The following is a 12,712-nucleotide window of genomic DNA, read 5'->3' as shown; positions in this document are numbered from 1 at the left end:
ATTCCTGGGTATTTATCCCAGAGAAATAAAGACTGATGTTACACAAAAACCTATATTTGAATGTTTATAATGGCTTTTTATTCATTGGCATGTGATCATTGTCCTCCAGAAGCTAGGTTGGGACTGGCTCTGTAAGCCTTGTAGGAGAAGGAAGCCCCACCCAGATCTGCCAAGACCATCTGCCCCAGCCTTGATGGTTTTATGCTAATTGATTAATTTGAGGATAAGCCACCAAGCCCAAGGGTGCTCCTCCATCCCACATGGAGAGCTGACAAAAGCCCACTCTGCTCATTTAGGCTCCCTAAAAGTAGCTCCATGACTAAAGATCATCAGTTATACTGGGAATGAAATGAAGTGTAGGATTAGCGTGAGCACAGCCTTTTTGCTTAATGATGTGTGGACCTTTGTGCCCGAAGAAAATGGGAATATGATTCTTGCTACTAGCCAGGTCTTAGGCAGTTCGTAGTCAGTCTGACAACTTCTGCCCCTTCCCCAAATAATTCATAGTTATGAGAAACTACTGATGGCAAGACATAAATTAAGAAAATTATGGTAGTGTTCCTTTATCGATCTTACCAGTATTTATATAAACAAAACTCTGGCTTGATTTCTGTTTCAGATCACAAAAATGGACAGCACTTTATAATACCTCAAATGGCAGACAGGTAAGGCCACTGAAATACCAATCAGTTTTATCTGTCACTATTATTTCCTTGGTTGTATAGTGTTTAAGTGTATTATACTTTGTATTTAACAAAGCCCATACATTTTTCTCTTTTACGGCTATACAATTTGGAAATAAGACGGCTGTAAGTAAACCACCATGTAAAACTTAAGTTTGAAAGAGTACAAGTAACAGACATACTAGTAAAATTGGAGTTAGGGATATTGTCACAGTTTTAGCTAGTTGTGACGGTATATCGTGTCGATAGGTTGTATCACAGAACATTTCTATATTATAAGAGAGGATATTCTTTGTCTATAACAGGGATTGGCAAATTTTTTAAGGGCTAGATAGTAAATATTTTAGGCTTTGTGGGCCATTCAGCCTCTGTCACAACTACTCAGCTCTGCCAGTTGTAGACGAAAGCATCTGTGGACATTAGGTAAATGAAGGGCAAATCAGTTGCAAGAAAATTCTCTTTCTGGACACTGAAATGTGAATGCCATATAATTTTTCCTGTGTTAGGAAATATTTTTCTTTTGCTTTGGGGTTTTTTCCCCCAAACCACTTAAAAATGTAAAAACCATGCATAGCTCATGGGCTGAACAAAGAAATGAGCCATAATCTGCCAACCCCTGGTCTGTGAGGTTAGCAAAGTTCACAGCTGCAGGAATGAACTTGAAATCCTTATTTATCCAATTACTTTTGCACAAACACTGTCAAGAGTTTATGAAACAGGTAGCTGTTATTCCACATGTAATCTTGCCATTCTGGTTTTTCACATTCTGCCCTTTTCATATTTCCTTCTGTCATGCTTTTTTTAAATACTTCAAGAATTGAGGCTTCTCACATAAAGGGCCTGGGTACGAACCATCAATAGTTTTTGTCTACTAGTTATTCAGTGACTATCTTTATCTGTACCATGTTGCGTGACTTTGATTTTTCTAAAAGGAGTTACAAATTCTTACGCTCAAAAGTTTTCTCGCTAACTCTAATGGGCTATAGAATTTTTGTTTCTGAGCATGTCCCTGAACTGTTAATTAATGTCTTGATGCCTTGCCTATCTTAAGGTTCTGTAGAACTCATAAAAATGTTTTTTATTTATTTGCTTATTAGTTCTGTACATTTTCTTAGCAGCCTGGATTTGTCTGAATTGGCAAAAGCTGCTAAGAAGAAACTTCAATCCGTGAGTATCTCTGTTTCCTAGTGAAGTTCAGTGTGGGAAACCATGCATCCTGCTGATACCTGTCCTCAGCCCATTACCTGCTGCAACAGATGACTTTGTTTCCTCCTCTGGGATGTTATAAAATCCGAAGCAGAGCATTAAGTACTTAGAGAAGAGACAGAAAGTACTCTTAAGTTTAGTAGATCTGATTTATCGGCTCTGCATCAGGTAATGGCGTTTTTCTCTGTCATTCTGAAAGCGAAGACTGTGCCTTTGATGTTAGGGAGTTGTTTCTCCTGAGAGTTCCCTAGTTCTCCTGAGAGTTCCCTAGTTTCTCTCAAGAGTAGGACACACTTTTAGGGGTGCCTTCCGGTAGCCACCTAGGACGCTAGGGAAAGGCAGGAGCTGACGCTGGAGTTGTGAGTGCCGCAGATCCACTTGGCCGCCATTTGGGATTGGGCCACCATCATCACTGTCTTGCAGAGCCCACGTTGTTCAGCAGAGCTTTTTAAGTGTTTGTTTTCAAGGGCTGGTGGTCCTTCCCCAGGTGCATGCTCAGAGCTTGCCCAGTTCTGAGGGCCGAGCCTCCCTTCCGTCTGCATCCCTCTTCCCAGCCTGCCCATCTCAGCCTCAGTCAGGGGCCCAACAGATCAGCTTCTCTGGGCAGCTTCCTCTTAGTTTGATCTCCACAGATGAGGCCTCACCAGGGTGCTTCCCCGCCGCCTCAACCATCAGATTGCCTGCCTTGGGCTGTTCTCATAGCTCTCTGGATCAGAACCAAGATTCTTAACTTCTTGTCATGACCTTGAAGGGCGTCATCCAGTGCCCACCATTCAGTTTTTGCCCTGGTTTCCATCTGGTTCCTCCTGCGTGTGTGCACGCGTGTACACGTGTGTGAATGTATTTATTCCATTTTGGGTTAACACTCTTCGAGACCACCTTCAGATCCTCTTTGGGAATCTTCTCTTTCTGCAGTGTTCTGCTTTCCGGGCTTCCAGTCCTTTTGTCATTCAAGTAGCTGAAATCTGACCACCTAGTGTAGAAGGGAGTTTCCCCAAGCCTGACTCTGAAATTGCCTCTCCCCTAATGTATGACTTTCTCTTTGTTCCTCTTTTCACAGAAGACCCTTTACTAACACTTCATATATTAAGTACTAAATATTACATAAAATGAATTTATCATTACTAGTATTTAACTGTGTTATGAAATAAATGTATTTTATGCAATTTGGTGTCTCTGTGTTCTGTATCTGTGGTTATGTGTGTCTGTTTTACCACGTTTCTTAAATTTAGGAGGTCATATGATAGGATGATTAAGATGACAAGCTTTGGAATCAGATAGCACTAAATAGTCTCATTTCCTTTTAATTAGAGTATATAAGCCAATTTTTATTTTAAATAATACAAACATTATTGGTAATACTCCAGCTCCCTTTGACTGACTTACATTTGCTATGCTGAGAGAGCTGCACAAAAGTTGGGGTTACGTCGGTCATATCTCCAACATGTGGCAGGCGCTAGATAAATATGTGGAACAAAGTTGAGTATAGCTCTCAAGAACTCGGGCTCTGGCTCAGACTGGTCGGGTACAGAGCTCATCTCTGACAGCTCCTTAACCTCTCTGTGTCTTGGCATCCTCTCCTGGAAAGGGAGCTAATGATCAATCAGCGGCTGCAGATCTGAAATGCTCCGTGAGGATGGACTGCTGTAATTACTTGTTGACCCCACCCCGTGGTCTCCCCCTCACAGGGGACAGCTGGACCAGTGCCACTATAGTGTTTATCCTAAAATAGCTCCCTCTCTCCAGCTGAGAGAAATAGAAGACTAATATATTTCTTAAATTAGTAAGTGTTAACATTGGAGAGACTTAAACTTGGATCTTGCGTCTATCACTTGCTGGCTTTGTGACTTCAAGCAAGCTCCTAACTTCTGTGCTTCAGTCTCCTTGTCTGTAAAGTAGGATAATAGTAGTTCCTGTCTTCATAGAGGTGTCGTGAGTATTAATGTGATGATAGCAGCACAGTGCCTGGGATGTAAGCCTTCAGTCTTGCTGTTGTAGTTACTGAGTAATAATAACCTTAGCTTGTAGCCACTTATTGGGAAGAGACTGGATATTTAAGAGGCAAGTTCAAGTTCCCAGTCCCTCATTACTTTATTCAGCAAAAGGCTCTCAGAGTTTATTTTCAACTATAAATATAAATTCAGCACACAAGAGAAAATGTGGGAAATGGACAGGGGTAATCATCTTCATTCACATTATTCCTAATGGATTCAGGCTCAATATTTTGATATATTCTGATTCTTATTTTATATGCATGTCATTTTTTTTAATGGAAGCTTAATCTTAATTATAGGATTGTATATCCTGCTTCTCTCACCCAACAGTCTACCAATTTTAACAAGCTCCCATGAGGTCTGTTTAGCCAGCCTTTTTTTTTTTTTTTTTTTTAAGATTTTACTTATTTATTTGACAGAGAGAAATCACAAGTAAGCAGAGAGGCAGGCAGAGAGAGAGGAGGAAGCAGGCTCCCTGCTGAGCAGTAAGCCCAATGTGGGGCTCGAACCCAGGACCTGGGATCATGACCTGAGCCGAAGGCAGCGGCTTAACCCACTGAGCCACCCAGGCGCCCCGTAGCCAGCCTTTTAAATTGCCACATAAAATACCTTCTGGTCACTGTGTGACTGGATATTTACTGGGCCCCATCTCAGGGCCAGATACTGTGGGTGGACATAAGGAACACAGTAAGGAATAAGATTCATTGCAACTAAAAAGTGACAGCCACCAACCATCAGGATGTGTTTTATGAGGAAAACAGTGCAGAGAGCTGGAGCCATCCTGGTGGAGGCTTAGCCTCAACTGGACTGAGGAAGACCCAGCTATCCTTCCCATCCCAGTGGCTGCCAGCTGGCATGGAGACTATTCTGTTGGCTGACACTGCACGGCATGCTGATTAGACAGGCTGCCCTTTGTGGGGGGGTGCTGAGTACTTTCCGGGATTGGGGGCCTCCTTCCTGAATAATATAGCAAAGTGGCTTACTGAAGACTGGATGATGGTTTCTGCAGTGGCATGTTTTACATTCTGAAAATGGCATGTTTTGGCATCTCTGTCCCACCATGCGTTTAGGATCCTTTCTATCTGTGGGCACCGACAAATGCTCAAGAGCAAAAGAGGGGACTTTAAAGGGTGATGTCACGCGGAGAGTAGAGAACTGGACCCTGCATTTCAGATGACTCTGCCCTCCTTTATAGCACACCCCTGTCTGCTGTCACAAAGGAGTGAGGCTGCTGTGGGAGGCAGATATTTCTAGAGGATCTGTACTATTCTGGAAATATTATTGTCTGTTTGACAGTGGGTATTTACTAAGCACTGGCTTTGGGTAAGACACTGGAGATTAAAGGGTGAATAAGTCACAGTGCCTACTCATTCTCCCAGCATTAATCCTTGTCCCTTGTGTTCCTGGTATTTTTTTTTTTCACTTGCAGCTAAGTAATCATTTGTTTGAAGAACTTGCCATGGATGTGTACGATGAAGTTGACAGGCGAGAGACCGATGCAGGTGACTGAAAGCGTGGCTTTCTCTTACAAGCTTCTTTTGTTGGTGGGCAGTACTTCTACTGCCCTGTTGTTACATGTTGTCGACATTTACTTTTGTGTATGTTGGTTTTGGAGTGTGCTTCCCCTAGTTTCCCTCGTGACGCCCGAGCTGCGGCTCTGAGAGAAGCAGTGGCACACTTGTGGTGATAAGATTCTGTCTCTGGCTCTTTCCTCTGGCTAGTCTGGCTTGCCACGCAAAACCACAGCACCCTGGTAACTGAGACAACTGTCGTCCCCTTCCTTCCGGTCAATCCCGAGTACTCTTCAACACGGAACCAGGCAAGTGGCCGAGTCTGAGAAGTAACCAGTGGTGGTATTTTGGGAAGGGCTGATATGGTATTTAATTTTCTGAGGCCAGGTATTTTAAATTTTTTGATTGATTAAAGTTAATTTCTTTTACACATACACACACACACATATACACAACTCAAGAAACCGGTAAGAAAAGCAATAAATGTAAATCAAAGACTAGAAAAGAATGTAAAATAATTCACAGAAGAAATATAAGTGGCTTACAAATGTGAAGAAATGTTTAGCCTAACTAGTAATTCAAGAAAGCAACCTAAAGGCATTCATTAAAATTTCATCAATCAACTACTCCAGGCTGGTAAGGATATAGGAAAATGGGCTTTCTTACACTACAGATAAGAGTTTTCATTGCTGTAGACTTCAGAAAAGTGATTTGTTAAGTGATTTTAGAAGTCTCAAAATTAAGTCCATCCTTTCCCATACATAATCCTTATTTGGGAATGTATGCTAGTAAGATAAAAATAACAGATTTATCCACAGTGATTTTCATCAAAGCACTGTATAAAATAATAGAGCATTAAAAACAGCCTAAGCCTCTGTCAGGAGGAGAAAGGTTGAGTAAATTGGGAAGGACTTTTAATTTTTATTGGTTAACAGCTATATATAATGATGGAGTTCCAGCATCTAGGCTATAACTTTATCTTGAAATTTTGAATTTTCTTCCAAATCAGTATTTCATTACTGGGTCTACTTCAAAACTGCATTGATAATGGGTAAAAAAGCATCAGGTAGAAATATTTTGGTTTTGTTCATAAAAATAAATGCGCACGGTATTATTTAGTTCTCTTGTGTAGATGGCTCTGCCCTGTTTGCAAGGAAAATGTTGATGTGTGCCTCCCCTAGACTGCGGTGATATTTTGATCATGCTTGGAAGTCTTTGCTTGGGAGTCTTACTCAAGTCTAACAATGTGATTGGTTTTATGTGAATATCCACGTGTATGTTTTCACATTTGGAAATATTTCCAATTATTTCCTCTCTCAGGGCAGACAGAAACTTGCTCGGTTTAACGCCCATGAGTTTGCCACACTGGTCATCGACATTCTCAGTGATGCTAAGAGGAGACAGCAAGGCAGTCCTCTTTCTGGTTCAAAAGGTAACTGTTTCAAGCTGCTAAAATTTGATTCTTTGGCCTTCTAAACTCGACACAGATATTAAATTTAGAATTATAAGTTAACTAAAACAATTATCATCAAAAGTTTACCCTTTTGAGCCCTGATGGATTATAAATATTTCAGTGTTGTTAACTGCTATTCAAATTTGTCCAATATGTTTTTTCCTCTTAGGTCACCTATCTTCCCTATAAAATTGCATCCTGAAATTAACCTAAAAAGTCTGACTTAGGTCTTATTAAAGGGCAGAAGAAAAATCAGCCTTCTTGATTGATACTTCAGCCCACCTGTTATTGGTTACAAACAGAATTGAGCTCTAAATAATAAAATTTGTTGCTTTAAACTTTAGATGTCTATAGTAAGAATTATTGTGGTTTAAACTTGTAGAGAGCACCGAGCCCTATTTCCAAGATGCCCTATTGAGTCTAGCTTAGTAGCTCCACGTCCCAGCTCTGTGCTTAAGAACACACTCTTCTCCATCTCTATTACTATATACTTCTTGGTTTTTTCTAATTATAGAAGTAATACATTTTTAATTATAAAACATTTAAACAGAAGAAATACATACCATAAAAATTAAGGTTTCAGTTCATTAACTGACATTAGTTTGTTTTTGATTTTACTGGCTCAACCAGGAATAAGCAAATTCTAAGAAAATCTACTATATTTTGGTGAAGGTGCAGTGATACATATATTTGAAATCTCAAAATGTATATACTCTTTGATTTGGTATTACTATTTCTGTTTATTTGAGGGGAAATAATCAGATGTTGTGAGAATATGTAATACTTTTTTGAAAACATTAGAAACAAATAGAATCACATATTTGAATAATGCAGACATTTCCCCCCCCCAAAGAATATATAATGACACAACATAAAGGAATAGATTAGTCTTTTTTTAAGTATTTAATCCCCATTTTGTAAGGAAAACATTTATACACATACATATATATGTACAAGTAAATATACTGCATTAAGTACTGTGTAAATACATAATCCTCATTATTTCAGATTGCATATTTGCAAATTCATCTACTAAAACTTATCTGTAACTTCAAAATCAGCACTTTCATGGCAACTTATGGACATGTGCAGAGAGGCAAAAAATTTGAGTTGCCCAAAACTCACATACCTGGTTAAAATTGAACAAAAACATTTGTATGTCTTTTTGTCTCAACTGTCATACTGTTAACAGGTGGCCTTTTTAGGTCTGCTTAGTACCACATTTTACATTTTTGTGCTTTTTGTTGATGATTCTGCTGTTTAAAATGGCCCCCAAGCGTAGTTCCATAGTGCTGTCTGGGGCTCCTTAGCACAAGAAAGCTGTGATGTGCCTTATGGAGAAAATACCTGTGTTAGATAAGTTTCATTCAAACATGGGTTTTAATGCTCTTGGCTGTGAGTTCACTGTTAATGAATCAGCAGTGTATATTAAAGGTGTCTGAACAGGGACACTTGAGTGGCTCAGTCATTTGGGTGTCTGACTCTTGGTTTTGTCTCAGGTCATGATTTTTTTTTAAGGTTTTATTTATTTATTTAACAGAAAGAACATGAACAGAAGCTAGGGGAGTGGCAGAGAGAGGGAAGCAGGCTCCCTGCCGACCAAGGAGCCTGAAGCAGGGCTTGATCCCAGGAACCCTGGGATCGTGATCTGAGCTAAAGGCAGACGCTTAGCCGACTGAGCCACCCAGGCACCCCTTAGGTTGTGATTTCATGGGTTGTGGGATTGAGCCCCATGGGAGGCTCCACACTCAGTATGGAGTTTGCATGAAAGATTCTCTCCCTCTGCCCCTCCCCTACTCATGCTCTGTCACTCTCTATCTCTCAAACAAATAAATAAATGTTTTTTGTTTTGGGGGGTTTTTTTGAAGATTTTATTTATTTATTTGACAGACACAGATCACAAGTAGGCAGAGAGTCAGGCAGAGGGGGAGGGGAAAGCAGGCTCCCTCCTGAGCAGAGAGCCCAATGCGGGGTTCAATCCCAGGACCCTGAGATCATGACCCAAGCCAAAGGCAGAGGCTTAACCCACTGAGCCACCCAGGAGACCCTAAATAAATGTTTTTAAAAAATGTATAATTGGGGTGCCTGGGTTGCTCAGTCCTTAAGCATCTGCCTTCAGCTCAGGTCATGATCCAAGGGTCCTGGGATCCAGTCCCACATTGGGCTCCCTGCTCAGTGGGAAGCCTTCTTCTCCCTCTCCCACTTCGTCTGCTTGTGTTCCCTCTCTCACTGTCTCTCTCTGTCAATTAAATAAATAAATAAAATTTTTTAAAAAGATAAAAAATTTAAAAATGAAAATAAAAAATGGTGTATAAGCAGAAACACACATAACGTAAGGTTCCATATCAATCAGTGGACAAAAACATGAGCAAAGGCTGGCAGGAACCTACCCCTGTGTGTCCTCTTGGAACAGTGGTTCAAGATTTGCTAATTCAGTCTTTACACCTTTAGGGACCATATCAACTACAAGTGATGAAATGGACTCTTTATGTGTTTAGGAAAAGACCGGAAAGGTATAGACCAAAATAAATCAACAGCTATGATTGATTACCACTAGCTTCAGATTTTCTTTTCTTTCTTTCCTTCTTTTTTTTAAGATTTTATTTATTTATTTATCAGAGAGAGAGGGAGATCGCACAAGCAGGAGGAGCAACAGGCAGAGGGAGAAGCAGGCTCCCCACTGAGCAAAGAGCCAGATCCTAGACTCGATCCTAGGACCCTGGGATCATGACCCAAACCGAAGGCAGATGCTTAACTAACTGGGCCACCCAGGTGTCCCTCAGATTTTCTGTATTGAGTATTACTTCGGTAATTCAGATGATATATCCATCTTAAATATTAATTTGAAAAATTAAAATTCCTGTTAGAAATTAGAGGTCACCTTGAGTTAGTTGCCTCAGAGAAGTTAGAAGGGACTTGGATAATTTGTGAAATCTTTTATTCAAAATGTTTTAGAGCCTATGGAATCATCCCTGCTCCCCTGTAGGCCATACCTCCCTGGTGTGCACGTGCGTCTGTCCACTGGGTTGTTCTGTTTTCTCCGTTCTCTCTGGCAGTCAGGACTAAATGCCAGCGAGCCTGTTTTTTGAGCAGCAAGTTTCCAGGCTCCATTTTAACAGTGTCCTTACAGTGACATTACCTTGTAAACAAGACATTTACAGTTGAATCACGGTTAATTTTATATTAGTTACAACTTTAGTTTCCTGATTTGGAACTACACTCTGTCTCCTGGAATGATGAGAAACCGGGAACCTGCCTCCTCAGTCTGAGCAGTACTTTCATAAACCACCTAATTAATTTGCCCAGATTTGGTGAGTGACCCAGAGAGACGCTGAAATGCCTCTGTGCAGTTGATGGTAGGCCCTCTGTCTGGTTGATAACTTGCTCTGTGATGTTTACATTAGTGTGACTATAATATTGGGATTTCTGTCATTTTCTTTTAGTCTTTAAATGGCTAAACCCAAAACTCCTCCCAGTGGATTTTAGGGAAAAATTTTTTTTTAAGCCTGAAGAAAAGTTATTTGCTTCTATTGATAGACAATGTGGAGCTTATACTGAAAACAATCAGTAACCAGCACAGTGTTGAGAGTCAAGACAATGACCAGCCAGACTATGACAGTGTGGCCTCAGATGAAGACACAGATCTGGAAGCTACTGCAAGCAAAGCAAACAGGCAGAAGGTGAGGTGACACATTGCACACAGAAAGGGAGAATATGTCTCTTCTTGGAATCTTTCCTCCTGCAAAATCGTCTTATTTGTAAACCACTGTGAAAAGTGCTCTGGAGGTAAAGATGGGTTTACTTCTAGCTTGGGCCAGCAAGGTAAATCGTTTTAAAATAGGGGATCCTGTGTCCCTAAGTTGATTGCTGCATCACAGTCCTACCTCGGTTGTGATTTATAAAACTTGTGAGGAGGGGCTGATGTGTTTTATTCCCTCAGCAAATGTTTGTCAAGTAACTTCTCTGGATCATACTCTCCCAAATGAGGCCCAGTCCCTTTCCTGTGAGGCCGCCCCCTGCCGTTAGGAGAGAGAACTGCAGTCAGTGGTACAAAGTGATACATGTCATAAGAAACAAATGGAAGCCAGGGGTAGGGGTGTTAGAGGACACCCAGCTTGTTGGCAAGGACAAGTGTTCAAGGGGCACTGTGTAAGTGTCTTGTGAACATGTGCCTTAAAGGATGCATGGGATTAGGTATGTGGGGAGGCAGGGGAGGGTGATCTAGGCAGAGAGAAGGTGAAGGAGGATGTCTTGCAGAACCTGCTCTTGGTAGAGACAGCCTAAAAGGACTGGGACACACAACTGTAGCAGAGGGCAGGGGTCACACAATGGAGGAACATGACCTCAGATGGAAGAGTCCCCACCTTGGCAGGCAGTGTAGAGCCCAGGAAACTCTTAGGCAGGGCAGGGGGGCGATAGTCAGCAATTTGGGTTCCTCTTTTTGGGGAGGACGGTTCTTGCTAGGTCAGAGAGCAAAGGAAGGAAACCCCATTGGGGTACTGCTGAAGAGGCTGCCGTGGAGCCCATGCTGAGAGGGTCCAGATGGAAGGGAAGTCACAGTAGCCAAGGGAGTGTGGACCCAAGGAGAAGGCAGCAGAGGCCTGCTGGTCCACCTGCTGCTGAGTCCCCAAGACCTTGCCTCAGATCTCGCCCCAGAGGAGTTCAGCAAACGTTTGAGAATGGACAAACACAGATAAACAGGTCTCAGCAATAAGTTCAAATGTTTGAAGTAGGGACGTAGACCTACAGAAGATGTGTCCAGAGCTATCCAGCTCACATGACTACAAGAAGGGTAGTGCCATCGGTAGATACAGGGAATGCAGAGGGGACAGCAAGAGTCACTTGTCCCATCTGATAAGCCCCTGCCCAGCGTCCCCAGAAGCACCAGATTCAGACTAAAAGCCAGAGTCATGATGGGATCCTACCAGCTGGCGTCCTCTCTGCCTTGCACACCTGCTCCCTCTGGCTAAGCTCTGCTGCTGGCTAGAACATTCCTCCAGACAGCCACTGGACTGATGTCCTTCCAGCTGTTACTCATATCTCACCTACCCAAAGGCTTATCACACCTGTCTCATTAAAAGGCACCCACCTTCACCCCTAATTGTCTCCCCAGCCCCTCACCTTGCTCCATTTTCTCTGTTTTCCACAGCACTTGTCATCTGCTGTCATACTAGATAGTCACTTATTTTTATTTTGTCCCTCTCCCACTCTGCTGGGGTATAAACACCATGGAAGCAGTAATATTTGTCTATTTTCTTTTTTTATATATCCCAAGTCCCTAGAATACTGCCTGATGCTCAATACAAATAGGTTGGAATGAAGGAATTACTGAAAGAATGTATTGGGAAAAGGAATGAGCAAGAGAAAGGCAGGCAGGCAATACAAGACAGATGCTCCGAGAGTCCTCATCAGACTAGATTTGTGGCTACACTCCCTGTTCTGTTAGAAAATACTGACTCTGATATTTTTCAAATATTATAGTAACCCTACCTTTATGTTTTATTTTTGTGTTCCTCCCAGAAGCCTTGATTTGCTTTGATTAACTTTGCAGTCCAGCTGGCATGGTCAGAATTTAAAATTCTTTAGCTGTGAGTCTTGCATGTTATCGTCACCTCAGATTGTGAACATTTTCCCCAATTTATTTTTAGAGCCTAGATTCAGATTTATCAGATGGACCAGTCACTGTGCAGGAATTTATGGAGGTCAAAAACGCTCTAGTGGCTTCTGAGGCCAAGATACAACAGCTAATGAAGGTGAATAACAACTTGAGTGACGAGCTGAGAATTATGCAGAAAAAGGTAACATGTTAATAAATGCCAGGATGATTGACTCTTTAACCCTGTAGTATAAAGAAGACTCCCAGGC

General features: G+C 41.6%; 1 protein-coding gene across 18 annotated transcripts in view; it reads left to right on the top strand.

The window, feature by feature from the left end:
• The window catches only part of GIT2 (GIT ArfGAP 2), a 48,355-nt gene that overhangs the window by 19,280 nt on the left and 16,363 nt on the right, over nt 1–12,712 (top strand). For 9 of the 18 annotated variants that reach the window (XM_047696237.1, XM_047696235.1, XM_047696228.1 and 6 more), the window contains 7 exons: nt 620–665; nt 1,799–1,850; nt 5,313–5,385; nt 5,605–5,702; nt 6,715–6,826; nt 10,385–10,527; nt 12,496–12,645. In XM_047696237.1, the coding sequence (XP_047552193.1) occupies nt 620–665; nt 1,799–1,850; nt 5,313–5,385; nt 5,605–5,702; nt 6,715–6,826; nt 10,385–10,527; nt 12,496–12,645 (674 nt within the window). The remainder of the gene's footprint in view (nt 1–619; nt 666–1,798; nt 1,851–5,312; nt 5,386–5,604; nt 5,703–6,714; nt 6,827–10,384; nt 10,528–12,495; nt 12,646–12,712) is intronic. The other 9 variants (XM_047696240.1, XM_047696239.1, XM_047696234.1 and 6 more) reach the window with 4 other exon arrangements.

This window comes from Lutra lutra, chromosome 12, assembly GCF_902655055.1.
Source record: "Lutra lutra chromosome 12, mLutLut1.2, whole genome shotgun sequence".
Lineage (NCBI taxonomy): Eukaryota > Metazoa > Chordata > Mammalia > Carnivora > Mustelidae > Lutra > Lutra lutra.
This window is presented reverse-complemented; position numbering and strand designations above follow the sequence as displayed.